The sequence below is a fragment of the Mirounga leonina genome, unplaced genomic scaffold (assembly GCF_011800145.1).
Source record: "Mirounga leonina isolate KUSES-001 unplaced genomic scaffold, KU_Mleo_1.0 Mir_53, whole genome shotgun sequence".
NCBI lineage: Eukaryota > Metazoa > Chordata > Mammalia > Carnivora > Phocidae > Mirounga > Mirounga leonina.
The window spans coordinates 84935992-84948959 of record NW_023270807.1 but is presented as its reverse complement, the minus strand read 5'-3'; the positions used below and the strand labels follow the sequence as shown (position 1 = coordinate 84948959).

At 43.0% G+C, this 12968-nt stretch overlaps 1 protein-coding gene across 1 annotated transcript in view; it reads left to right on the top strand.

Moving 5' to 3' along the window:
- Positions 1 to 724: 724 nt before the first annotated feature.
- Positions 725 to 12968, top strand: part of MOXD1 (monooxygenase DBH like 1) — an 84874-nt gene continuing 72630 nt past the window's right edge. Inside the window, exon 1 of the mRNA XM_034990668.1 lies at positions 725 to 1026. Within this exon, the coding sequence (XP_034846559.1) occupies positions 763 to 1026 (264 nt within the window). The 5' untranslated portion in view covers positions 725 to 762. The remainder of the gene's footprint in view (positions 1027 to 12968) is intronic.

The following is a 12968-nucleotide window of genomic DNA, read 5'->3' as shown; positions in this document are numbered from 1 at the left end:
CAGTACTTGTCCCCTCAAAACCAAACCAAACCAAACCCAGGAGGAAGGCAGGCACCAGGGCGCTGACTCCTGCCATCGGGAGCGAGCCCTTCCCAGCCCTGGGACTCCCACAGGGTGAAAGGGTGGGAGAAATGTCCTGGAGGAGATGAATGGTGTCCCTCCGTGGGCTAGGGGGATCGCCGGGTACATTGGCTTCAGAAAGTCAACTGCAATGGATAGGGAAGTGTTAAACAGTGGCCCTGACTGGTACTTTATCTCACTGTCCCTCCACCCAAACCCAGGATTATCCCTTCTGATCACTCAACTCCTCCCCTTCTCGGCTAGGCTAAACTTGCCCTCTGTCCTCAGTTTCTCCTTTCCCCAGGGACTCACTCACTCCCGCGCCGTCCTCCGCCCCAACAAGCGCCCACGTGCTCCCAGAACTAGAGGGCTCACTCCTTTCCCCTCGGCCCCAGCCCCCTCTTCTCGGCTTCTGCCTCCTGCACCCAGGACGTCGCTCTCTTGCCTCCCCACCGAGCCCAGACCTCGGGGACCGGGCCAGGGTGCGGGGCCGCAGGTGGATGCGCGGGAAGCCCGACGCGCCGAGCGAGGGTCGCCAGCGGCTGCGAGGGGAGCGGGAGCGGGAGCGGCTGGGGCCCCTCCCCGCGGGCGGGCCGAGGGGGCGGGCCCAGGCCTCCCGCGCGCCGCCGCCGCCCCTCGAGCCGCGTCCTCGCTCTGCCTGTCGGCGCGACCCAGGTGCCGGCGGGCAGGAGGCGCCCGAGGATGTGCGGCTGGCCGCTGCTCCTGCTTTGGGGGCTGCTCCCCGGCGCGGCGGCGGGGGGCTTGGGCCGGGCCCTCCCGCACCGCACCCTCCTCGACTCCGAGGGCAAATACTGGCTGAGCTGGGGCCCACGGGGCGGCCGGCTCGCCTTTCGCCTCGAGGTGCGCACCGCCGGCTACGTGGGCTTCGGCTTCTCGCCCACCGGGGCCATGGCCGCGGCGGACATCGTCGTGGGCGGCGTGGCCCGCGGGCGGCCCTATCTGCAGGTAAGCGCGTTCCCCTTCTGGAGCCCGCCGCGCCGAGCCCCGTCCCGTCTCCCGCCCTCGGAGCAGACGCGAGTGCAGGCGCCCCCGGGGCCAGCGGCTGTCCTCCGCGGCCGAGGCTGGAAGCCGTCGCTCCCCCCCCCCCGCCCCCCGGCAGCCCTGCAGCCCGCACCCCGCACGCGCTCCCCTTGGTGGTCGGCTCCCGCACCCCCGGAGCCAAAGGCGCCGGCGGCTGGGCTCTCCGCTTCCACCGCCCCGCCCCGAGTTTTCGCCCGGGTAAGCTGAGCACGGGTGACCTCGGGCAGCTTTCCGTCTCTGAACACTTTCTTGTCCCCAGCGTCCCACTTACTAGATTCCCCCACATACACACCTGCCACGCATCCCCATTCATCCCTCCTGGGAAAGGAGAACGACCCTTTGGGGACCTAACGGGACTGCTGTCGGGGTTGAGGGGACCTGTGAGCTTTAAGCACTCTGCTGTCTTGCTGTCTAGGACAAGGATCCCAGAACTTACAAATCATAGCTATTCTGGAGCCCCCAGGCACAGAGCTGAGGGCAGCTGCCTCACCTGAGAGATGAATGAAAGGTCCCCAAGTATCATTTAGGAACTTTGCTATTCTGGGAGCCCGTTAGGATGCCCATTCAGAGACCTGCACAACGTACAGTTCCCCAGGCAAAATCCTCTATGAAGTGGAGAGCTTTTCACTTATTTTAATAGCTAACAAAGTTAATTTGACAGCTGCCGTTTTGCCTTGAAAGAGTCGGAGTAGATACATTGCCTGTTCATAGATATCTTTATGAATAGGAGGGGGGGAAAATTGTGAGAAAACCAGAATGACAAGGTGGTTAGGTTTTCTGGACATCTTTGTTTATTTGATCTTGACAACATTTGGACACTTTTCCACAGTTACATAACATCGTGGTGAATATACTCTGTTACTTATAAAAAGTTCATCCCGGAATACTGCTCTTTGCTAAAAGTCTCTGCTTCCAAATGAAAACTCCTTGCTGTTCTGGCATTGGGTTAAGGTTTTGATGATATTAAAATCAATGCACCGGATGGATACCAAAGTGCCTTTGTCAGTAATTTTATTCCTGACTTCTCAGTTTGATTTCCACAACTTTCTGGCTGAGATGCCATCAAATTTTAACCCTAATTCTGGCACTGAGCTTTTAACTCTGGCTAGAGATAAAGAAAATGACAGTAATAAAAACTTCAAAACGATCCTGTTGTCTGTTTTTTTCATAAATTCATCCTTTTCTCCCAAAATAAGTATTCTACAACTCCAATAAAATTAAATTTTATGAGGATTGTGCTTTGTTGAAGTCATTGATGTATAAATATCCTCCTGCGGCAGCATTTCAGACATTAAATTTGTAAACCAAGAATTTGATCCCAGACACAGGCCTCACTAGCTGAATAACTTAACTCTCTTCTGATAATGAAGAAGAAAATACCTTATTTAAATACCTAATTGAGCCAAGTCTTTTTGTTTGTTTGTTTGTTTGTTCAAGGTGGGAAAGGTAATATGCCCCTTAACTATCCTTGCATGTTTTGTTGAAAGAGACATGGAAAATCTTTCTATGGTAATATCATAAAATAGGATATACTTTAAAAGATAACTTGATATTGTTTCCCCCCCAAAAGTAATATTTCTAGAAAGCCCATCCAATTTGATATCAAATGAAAAAGGAAGAGTAGAGTCCTGTTTCAACATGCCATAATTGGCCCACCAGAAAAACAGACTTTGTTAAACTACAGTGTTTTCACACTGCTGGTGGTTCTTCAGAAAGACTGCATAAAAATTAACTAAGTGCTCTCTGGACTGACTTTGAGCCATAGAAATTTTCTCAGAGTAATCAGTGAATACCTATCAATCACTATGAGATAAACTTTAGAAATGGTCCCTTTCCCAATATATTTAATGAGCAAGAAATAGGATTTTCCCCTCCATTTTTATTTCTCAGGAAATAAAATCCTTATTTTTATCCATAAATGATAATTATTTTCTTAGTGGACTGACATCCTTTACTGTTCCCTTTCCTTAATCCTACTCATTCTAGGACATATAAAATATACTAAAAATTATGCTAATCAGTAATATGGAAAGAAAATTGACTGAAAACCTCTTTAATAAAATGAAAGACACCAAACACTAAAAATAAAAAGAAATGTATCAGCTCCATCTGGGTCATCCAGGCTAGGTGATTTTCCAAAACTTGAAATTGAATCTTCTCTCTAGAAACTATTAATTTGAGAGTCTTCACACAGTGGCGTGATAAGGATATCCTGAGCAACTATACCAAAAGGTGAATAGGGTTCTTAAACAGTGTATGTGATTCAATTAGTAGACTTTGGATTTGATGTAACCTTACTCCCAGTGAGAATGAACTTTGCAAGACAAAGCATTGGCTTCTGGGGCATCCAGGTATGTGCAGCTGCTAATGGTTGGAGATGGCATCAGGCTGCCTGATAATACCCTACATTGACATATGGGTCACATCCCCTTGTGGCTTTTTTTTTATATATATGTTATGTCCTCCTTTCTTACTTAATTTTTAAAAACTTGACCTTCAGATATTTTTTCTGTCATTATTCTGACTTCTATTTTTCTGGTTATCTTAAACCTTTTGTTTCAATAGGATATTAACTCCTGGATAACTGTGTGAGAATATATTCCAGCCAACCGGTAGAGAATTGTTGGTTAAAATAGATGCCACAAACCCAAATGCCCATAGAGGTCAGACAGCAAGGATAAAAGAGTGATGGTCTTGGTGCAATGCAATAGACAGTAGAGAGGATGGAGGAAAAAAGAGTTCTTGTGACTGAGTTACTGTTGTGTGGGAATGCAAATCAGGTATTGGCAGATCTTTTGTTTTTGTTTTTGCTTTTTTTGAGTTTTTGAGAGAAGATGGAAATTTAGATGTGTGTAAATAAAATCTGATTATGAAATAGTGGCCACAATTCAAGTTTGTACAAAGCACCATGTAGAGCACATATATACACAAAATTTTAATGGAGATAAGAGCCCATGGACAAATTAATCTGGGGCCAAGAGGGAAAAAGCTAAGGTTAGTGAAGAATCAACCCAGATTATGAAAGGCAGAGAGGCAGGTTCCATTTCTCTTCAGGCCTGGCTTATTCTGTGCAAAGAAATGCCCAGTGCCAGAGGGGACCTTGCCCAATTTTTTTAATCTATTGTATAACACAACACCCCAAAACATAGTCACTTGCTACAGTGACACTTAGTTTGCTCACAAATCTGCAATCCGAGGAGGGGCTAAGTGGGGACAGATGTCTGCTTCACTTGATGTCAACTCCAAGGTGAGTGGTTGGAATCATTGGAAGGCTCCCTCGATCACTTGCCTGACTGGCATCTGCTGTCAGCTCTTGGCTGGGGACCTCAGCTGGTCCTGTGGTGGCAGTGTGGCCACTCCATGTTGCCACTCAGCTTCCCCACAGCTGAGTGGCCGGGTCCACGTAGTGAACATCTGAAGGGGCCCAGGTAGAAACTGGATAGCAGCCATTTATAACTTAGCCTTTGAGTCATCTTCATTGTAGTCACATCTCACTGGATTCAAGAGGGAACATAGACTGCGCCTCAGGATCACATCATAAGGAGGTCACAGGGGAATGGAATATATGACTGTGGCCATCTTTGCAAAACACTTGCTTTCACACCCATCCCCACTGACTTGTCACAGTCTCCTTCCTACCACCACCTTTGAGTACATGTCTACATGCATACACTCTCTCGATACTACTGAGATCAGGAGGCAATATTTACTTATTCATCTTCTTCCCTTTTATACACACTCTCTCACACCACTCACATGGAGTTAGTGAACAGTTAGTTCTCCTCCTCCACACTCCCTTGCTAGTAAAGACTACCGACGCTCTACAACTCCACATTTTTCAGTGGTTGCCAATGACTAGTTCAGAGTTGGACCCAATGAGAATACCTCCAGAGGGCAGTGTGACATTGGCTTGTAGGCTTCTGGAGTGAAAAAAATCAACTTCTAATTTCCTTGCCTCAAGGCAATAGGTTCGTCCACCCTTAAAACTATACCCAGAGATGAGCTTTATGGAAATTTGCCCTGCCCATTTTCTAACCCTAGGACCCAGTCTGGAGACAGTTCCTCAAATGGTGTACAACTAGGTCCGATTAAATGGGAAAGAAAAGAGAAATGTGGTTGCAAAGTGAAGCGGGTCTCAGTATAATCTATCAGATACACTGTCGTGGAGCCGCACCCCCTTGGGGTAACATGACCCCTGGGATGCTGCCGAGGTCATTTCTGCACTGTCTTTCACAGGATTGTCAGGGGTGGGGGTGGGAAGCAGTCTTTCCTCTTGCATTGGCTTTTGAAAACCTCACTATTTTGTCTCAATGAATTAACTCTCACTTCCCTGATGGATTCATGTCCTTTTCTTGTACTTTGCCCCTTTTTGACACAGTGCAATCCCACCCCCAACCCAGCCACTTAGCAACTGTGAGTCCCCATTTGAGGCAAGTAATCCGGGTTGATGAATGCCTAGTTTGTGTGAGTTAGAGAAGAGGGCAGCATTGTGGGATGTGCTCGTTGAATTGGCACAAAAATTGATTCACTCTTCCTTTGGGGGTAGAAATCGCTAGTGAATGGAGGCTGAAACATATGTCATCATTTGTCACAGCCTTGCTCCTGGGCTGTCTCTAAAACTGAAACATTTCTCTGATGAGAAGTAAGTCTTCAGCAGCAGGGTAACTGCTGCTGGGCTGTTCGCTGAGGAAGTGCTTGGAAATTGTGCTGTGATTTGAAATCACAGAAAACAGTGAGCATTCTTTGTGGTTAACTATGTGCTGCTTTTAAGTGCACCCCAGCCAACGGCTACAAAGAAATGTTTGGAAAGCAAATTGAAAAGCTGTAAGGGAAAGATGAAGAAAGTGTACAACCCTGACACAGCTCAGCTGGGGCTTTGTTAAGAGATATTTATAAGTCTTCAGATTATGCCCCCCACCCCAATTTCCAGATGACGAAGGGACCTCTCCAAGCTTCGTGCTTTGTGCATTAGTAATAAGGACACATGAACCAGTGTAATGCTCCACGCATGATGATACTCTTCAGCTGTGTGGTTCTCCCTGGCAGAGCAGATGATTTTATAATGCCAGCCTGAGGAAACAGGGCAGACCTAAGAGCCAAGGGAACAATGCACCTGAATTGACCAACAAGTTCAAGGCTTCAAACAATCCATGGCATATTTCTGGGTTATTTCTTGGAAGGGAAGGCAGAGTCCACTTCAAAGAAAGTGAATGGTGGCTTATTGATTCATTTTTGTAATAGAGCCCTATTACAATAAAGTTGCTGGCAAAAGGAATGAATTCATTATACATCACCATGTTTCTGAAAATGTTTGATCCATATGAAAAAAAAAAGACAAAACTGTGCATATGGATGCCTCACAATGCTGTTTATTGTAACTTTTAAAAAATAACTAGTACAGAATTTTTAAATAGACAGTTGTTTCTCCAGGAAACTTCTTCCCAATCTATGTCTCTTAAACTTGTTACATTCTAGAGCAGATCAAAAAAAAAAAAAAAAGAAAAAAGAAAAAAGAAAAAAAAAAGCTGCTCATAAGCATAGCACATAGCACATAGTATTCTACAAAAATAACTTCAAATGCCTAATTTTTGTTAACCGTAAAGTTGGAATTATATATCTAGTGCTATACAAATAATGTATAGACCAGATTTAATTTGTTATTGAGAACTTTCCTCATTCATCTCATTTCCTATTCATCTCATTTCTTATGAGAAAACTTTGAACAGTTTTTGCTTTTACAGATTAAATGTTGCTGTCCTGTATATTTACTTGTTGCTCTTACGAACTCAGAGTTCAGGGTTGCCTGGCTGGCTCAGTCTGAAGAACGTGTGACTCTTGATCTCAGGGTCATGAGTTTGAGCCCCATGTTAGGTGTAGAGGTTGCTAAAAAAATAAACTTAAAAAAAAAAAAGAGCTCAGAGTTCAGTTGATTCCCCTCAGGTTTCCTAAATTTCCCTACATCCCCAGTTTTACAGGTGAGAAACTGAATCTTAAGTACCTATTAAATGGTTTGTTGGAGGCCATGAAGATCAGCAGCCTGGATTCATTTCCTCTGAGTCCCGGTTTGCTGTTCTTTCTTCTCCTGCAAGTAAGCAGTAGTTTACATAAAAACATATTCCAATTTTCTTCCTTAATAGTGAAAGAACATGCATAATAGAATACATTTTAAAAGTGATTGGTGAATTAAAATCATAGTATTTCTCTTACCACTTTTGTTCCCTTCTGTCATAGACATACATTTCTATGATATGATTTTTCATTCATTGAGTTTTCAGTATATGCCATACACTCTTAAGTCCTTGAAGTGTGGACTCTCATGTAATTCTCACAATAGCCCTGTGAGGTCAACGTCTTATTTCTCCCACTTTGTAGATGTACAAACTTGAGGCTCCAGGTCACACAGCAGGGGAATCATTTGTGACTCTCACACGACTGAGTAAAACACTTACCTATGGGCAGTGAATGTTGGAATGTTCATTCATTCATGTAACCAATATTGATTGAACTTTAATTGAACAGTTCCCAATCCTAGGGACATAGCATTGAGTGAGATGAGGCCAGTGGTATCATGGAGCTCAGATTTTGGTGGGGGATAAACAAATAAATACATAAACAAGAAAAATATGAGAAAGTGCTGAGAATTAAAATAGAGTGATGTGATAAGGGGAAACCATGTGGCTCTTTCAGATTAGGATGCTTCTAATCAAGACCTGAGGGAAAACAAATGTCCCAAGTCTTAAAGGTTGTCTTTGGAGATTAATCATAATGTTTACAACTCAAAATATTATATACTGTGAAGAAGATTATCTGGCATGCGCATCAAAGAAGTTAGTAGACCTTGAATATAGGAAACTGCTTACCTGGGAGAAATATAATTAATGTTTTAACAAATGTGTCTGAACCACAGAGCTCTCTTTTCTGTTTCTGTGGCTTTGCTACACAGATGTTTAGTAAGCTCCACTAGAGTCTTTTGGGCTTTGATCTAGAGACTTGGTGATTTTATAGAAGTTTCTTTCTTAATTCTAGGTGTGAATGTTTTTCCCTTATACTCTGTGTTCTTTCTCATCTGCAATAATATTAGAGAGCTAAAGAACTTGGAGAAGCCAGATCAGCAAAACACACGTCCCTGCGGAAGATTTCCATCTTTCGGGCAATTTTTAAATGGAAATCTCAGTTTGGTAGATAAAACTAAGTTGCTGCCCTTTTTTCCCCTGCAAAGTTCATGCACTGAAACTCACTCATACAAGGGAACTGATGGTAGATGAAACCAGGTAGAAGCTAGGCCTCCTGGTACTTTGGACATCCAGGTCCCTTTGGACAGGGCCAAGATGGATTCACGCCACGGCAGATTGCAGTCCAGTGATGAACAGCAGGGTTAAGAGAGAACTGAGAACTGAGAACTGAGAAAGATACTTTCTATGTCAGAAGTTCCCAAACTTCTCTGCACACCAGCATCACTTGGTGGTCTTTAAAAAATTCTGATGTCCAGGTAACTGCCCTCCCTCCCCCATACCAATTAAATCTCATACAATCTCAGGGGGTGGACATAGACATTAATAAATTTTAGTTTCCCAGGTGATTCTGATTGGCAGACATGCTCGGGAACTACTGACCTTATGGGTTCAGGCTCTTTGATAGAAATCAGGTGGTCGACTCCTTTATGGTCAACCTACAGAAGTCTGGAAGATTCCAGGCATCTGGCATGGGGATGCAAAGGAGAATTCCGTTTGAAACCATTCAGAGTGCATTTGAAGTCTGATGTTTGAAGCAAGGGCGGGCATATGTCTGGATACTGAAAACTATTTTATAAAATAGAAGAATAAAGTGAATTTTCCTAAAATGGAAATGCTTCTGAGATGAGTTTGACAAAGTTATTGATAACTCTAAGTATTTTTTCAGATTTACATGCTGAAACAAGAGTAGCAATGGAAGGAATGTGGGTAGTGGTGTATTTCAACATATGCTGAACCAGAAATCTCTCTCCTCCTCATAGCTTTCTATCATTTCTATACCCCTTTTGTCAGTTGGTTCTAGCTGCCGTATTTCTAGGCAACAGGAATATCTGCCCACACAGAGTCTAAAATTCATAAGTTATATATGGTTATAGGGCATCAAGGGAACATTAATAAATGAAAGTTCCAGATAATTCTCAGCCTGTATTTAAGCCAAGAGAAATGTTCTACTTTAAAATCTTTTATTAGAATTAACAGTAACAAAATGGACTCCCTTTGTATTTGGAAAAATTCTCAAGTGTCTTTCCAGTTATGTAAATAGATATCCTCTCCCTTTCTTCCTCTGTTCTCCAATGTTACTAATAAGCAGTGAGATGCCCTAAAGCTATCACTGCAGAAGGGAGAGGAGAAAAAGTAGTGGGAGTGGTAGATAATTAATATTTTATTAGGGTTTGGATGGAACATTTACAAGTTGGCGATTGTCAGCGTTGCCACATCTTCCTGAAGTACCAGGGACAACAATTCCTTGTGCTTGGCAGATCGTCCAGAAATGCCTGCCGAATAACTGCGGAACACTTAAAAGCAGGAATTCTTGGTGTGAATCCAGGCACTGCTTGTTGCTTATTGGATGTGTTGTCCCTGGCAAACTCTTTAGCCTCTCTAAGTGATGGTTTCCTTTATGAAGAAGGGACTCCTGCTATCTAAAGCATGGGGTTTTGGTGAGAATTAAGTGAAATCAGCATGTAAAACTCTTAAGCCAAGTATGTGGCACATTGAAAATACTTAAATACAAGATATTGTTATAATCGATCAAGCAATCAGTGAAATGTCAGAATTAGCAGGAGATGACGTGGAGACAAACATGGCAGCTTTTCAACTTGGGGAAAAGGTGTCTGCTCAATGTAGAGATCGGGGATCTTGATAGCAGTTTTTAAGAAAATTTGAGGAAAAACTGTAAGCCATTGGTTTGTGAATACTTTGCCATCATTACCGACCAGAGACCACCATGGTTTCAATAAACACAGATTATACTAGCAAGACTGCATTTTCTTTTGCATTTGGTTTGCTGGACTTGTAGCTGGAGTATTAAATAAATGGTACATCTGAATGATAGTAAGGTAATTGGCAGGGTTTCTCATTTCTTGTATGAGGTGGACTAATAAAGTTGAATTAGGCATAATCGTAGATATTTAAACATTCATACCCAAAATATGTTGATAACAGACTGGCTACATTAGATTACGGGATGAGGACTCAAAGATGGTGATATATTAAAATAATGAAAGGAAACTAAAAGTTAAAAATTCACTGAGAATACACATAGAGTTCAACACTTGGTTAAATAATTAGTTGTGTATATATAAAATGTGTAAAAATGAACTTAGAATTCATATGGAAAAGTTCTAAATATTAGGTCATTTTAAACTCAGAATATGAGCTGGCTAAACATACAGATGCAATATTAGCCTATAAACTCTACTGTTTACATCAAGAGAGGTAATATTGACAGCGTACTCTGTACTAGGCTAATCACATCAGAAGATAAGTTCTAGAATAACATTTTTAAGAGATCTAAAAGAGGATTACAAACATGGTTGAAATCTCTGGAAGTTGGGGTTCCCTGGGTAATGGGAAAGAACTGTCAATGTTTTGTCTGGAGAAAGAATGATTAGAAAGATGTGATCATTGTTTTTGAAATAGGGGACAGTCTTCCTCAAGAAATATGGATTAGATGCTCCCTGTTAGGCTCCAGAAGGAAGAAAAAAGACTCAATTAATATATTAAAGGGTAGAAGATTTTATTTAGTTCAGTGTGACAAATGCATTTCTGACAATGAGACGTCTTAAAATTGAATGAGTTGCCTTGTGAAGTTGTAAATTCATGAGCTTTTCACTAGAGGTATTAAATAATGTGTAATCATCTCTTTAAAAATATTTTTGAGAGAGGAGCACCTGGGTGGCACAGTCGGTTGAGCGTCTGACTCTTGGTTTTGGCTCAGGTCATGACCTCAGAGTCATGAGATTGAGCCCTGCATCGGGCTCTGAGTTCAGCAGGGAATCTGCTTGAGATTCTCTCTCTTCCTCTCCCTCTGCCCCTCCCACATTCATGCTCTCTCTTTCTCAAATAACTGATCTTTTAAAAAAATATTTTAAGAGAATTCCTCCTTTGGTGGGAGCTAGGATCAAGGGTCTTTCAGGTTGTCTTCCAGCTTTAGGGTGATGCTAAAAATAACTTTATTCCACAGTCATGCTTTTAGGTTATTCAAGAACTCAATAGAAGAGAAGATATTAGCAAGTATATTGGAAACTGTCTATGTTGTTTTTTACCCTGCCTCAGAAGTTGTCCTGTCTCTGTGGACAGGTGTGCACTGCCCCATTACAGTGGATGTGAGGGTATTTCATCTTCCTACTGTGTGTTTCAGTATATTTGAATTATGTATAATGTATGTGGTTTAGTGAATGTGTATTTGAAATCTCAAAAAAAGGAAAGAACACTTTGTGACTCGTATATACTCAGAGGAATTTGGAGGGCTTCAAGAGAGAAACGGAATGTGAAGTTGGTGAGTTTCTGAAACTTGGCAGTGGCATTATTTTGATTTATCTCCTCCCAGTCTGCGTATTCTCTGTCTCCCAACCCTCCCACCCCGGGAAGATGTCTAGGTAGATACCTCAAATTTAACCTCATTCACCCTCAACCTGTTTCTTTCCCACCTTCCTAGTCTCAGTAAATGGCATCTCCTGGTAGCTCCAGTCAAAGCTTAGGAGTCTTTCTTCAGTCTCCTCTTTCCTACACCCACATATGAAACACATCTTCAGGTTCTGTTGACTCTTCCTCCAAGCTAAATCGAAAACCTGCCCCCTTCCCTTCAATTTTACTCTTACCACTCAAGCACAGACCACCCGGACCACCGCATGACTCCTGTCTCCTTTTTTTTTTAAGATTTATTTATTTATTTGAGAGAGAGAGGGAGAGCGTGCACACACTAGTCGGGAGAGGGGCAGAGGAAGAGCATCTTAAAACACTCTCCTCTGAGCATGGAGCTCAACGTGGGGCTCAATCTCATGACCCTGAGATCCATGACCTGAGCTGAAAGCAAGAGTTGGTTGCTTAACTGACTGAGCCACCCAGCGCCCCATGACTTCTGTCTTCTGACCACCACTCTTATTCCTTCTTGTCATCCTCTACATGGTAGCCACAGTAACATACATACACACACACACACACACACATACTTTTTTTCATGTCAATCAGAATATGTCACTTGCTGCTTAAAGCTCAGATGACTTTTATATAAGCTTAGTATTAAATTTGAACTCCCTACACTAACCTATAAGGTATCGTAAGTTCTGGGGCCTCCTTTGATCCCTGTTGACCTCTTTCCTGGGCACTATATAGTTCAGCCACCTGGCTTTTATTTGCTTCCTCAAACTGGATACCCACCCCCGTTCAGGTCTTTTCCCATAGCTGCCCTCCCTTCCTGGAATCTGCTTCCTCTATAACCTCTTGTGGCTGGCTCCTAATTGTAGTTTATTTCTCAGAGTAAGTATCATTGCCTCAGTAGTGGCTTTTCTGATCACTCAGCCTGAAGGCTTTCCAGTCACTCTCTATCATCTGTTTTATTCTCCTTTAAGTATTTATTGTCTAGACATTTTGGTTATATTATTATTAAAAATAATTTTTAAATTGCTTCCCCCTCCCCTCAACTAAATTATGACTTTGATCGGAGTAGGGATTTTGTCTGCTGTCCTGTATAGTCATGTGCCTCCAATCCTACAGCAGGGGCTGAGGAATACTAGTTGCTCAATGAAATATGTGTTGGAAGAAAGGAGAAGGAAGGAAGGAGGGAAGGAGGGAGGAAGAAAGGAATGAAGGAAGGAAGGAAGGAAGGAAGGAAGGAAGGAAGGAAGGAAGGAA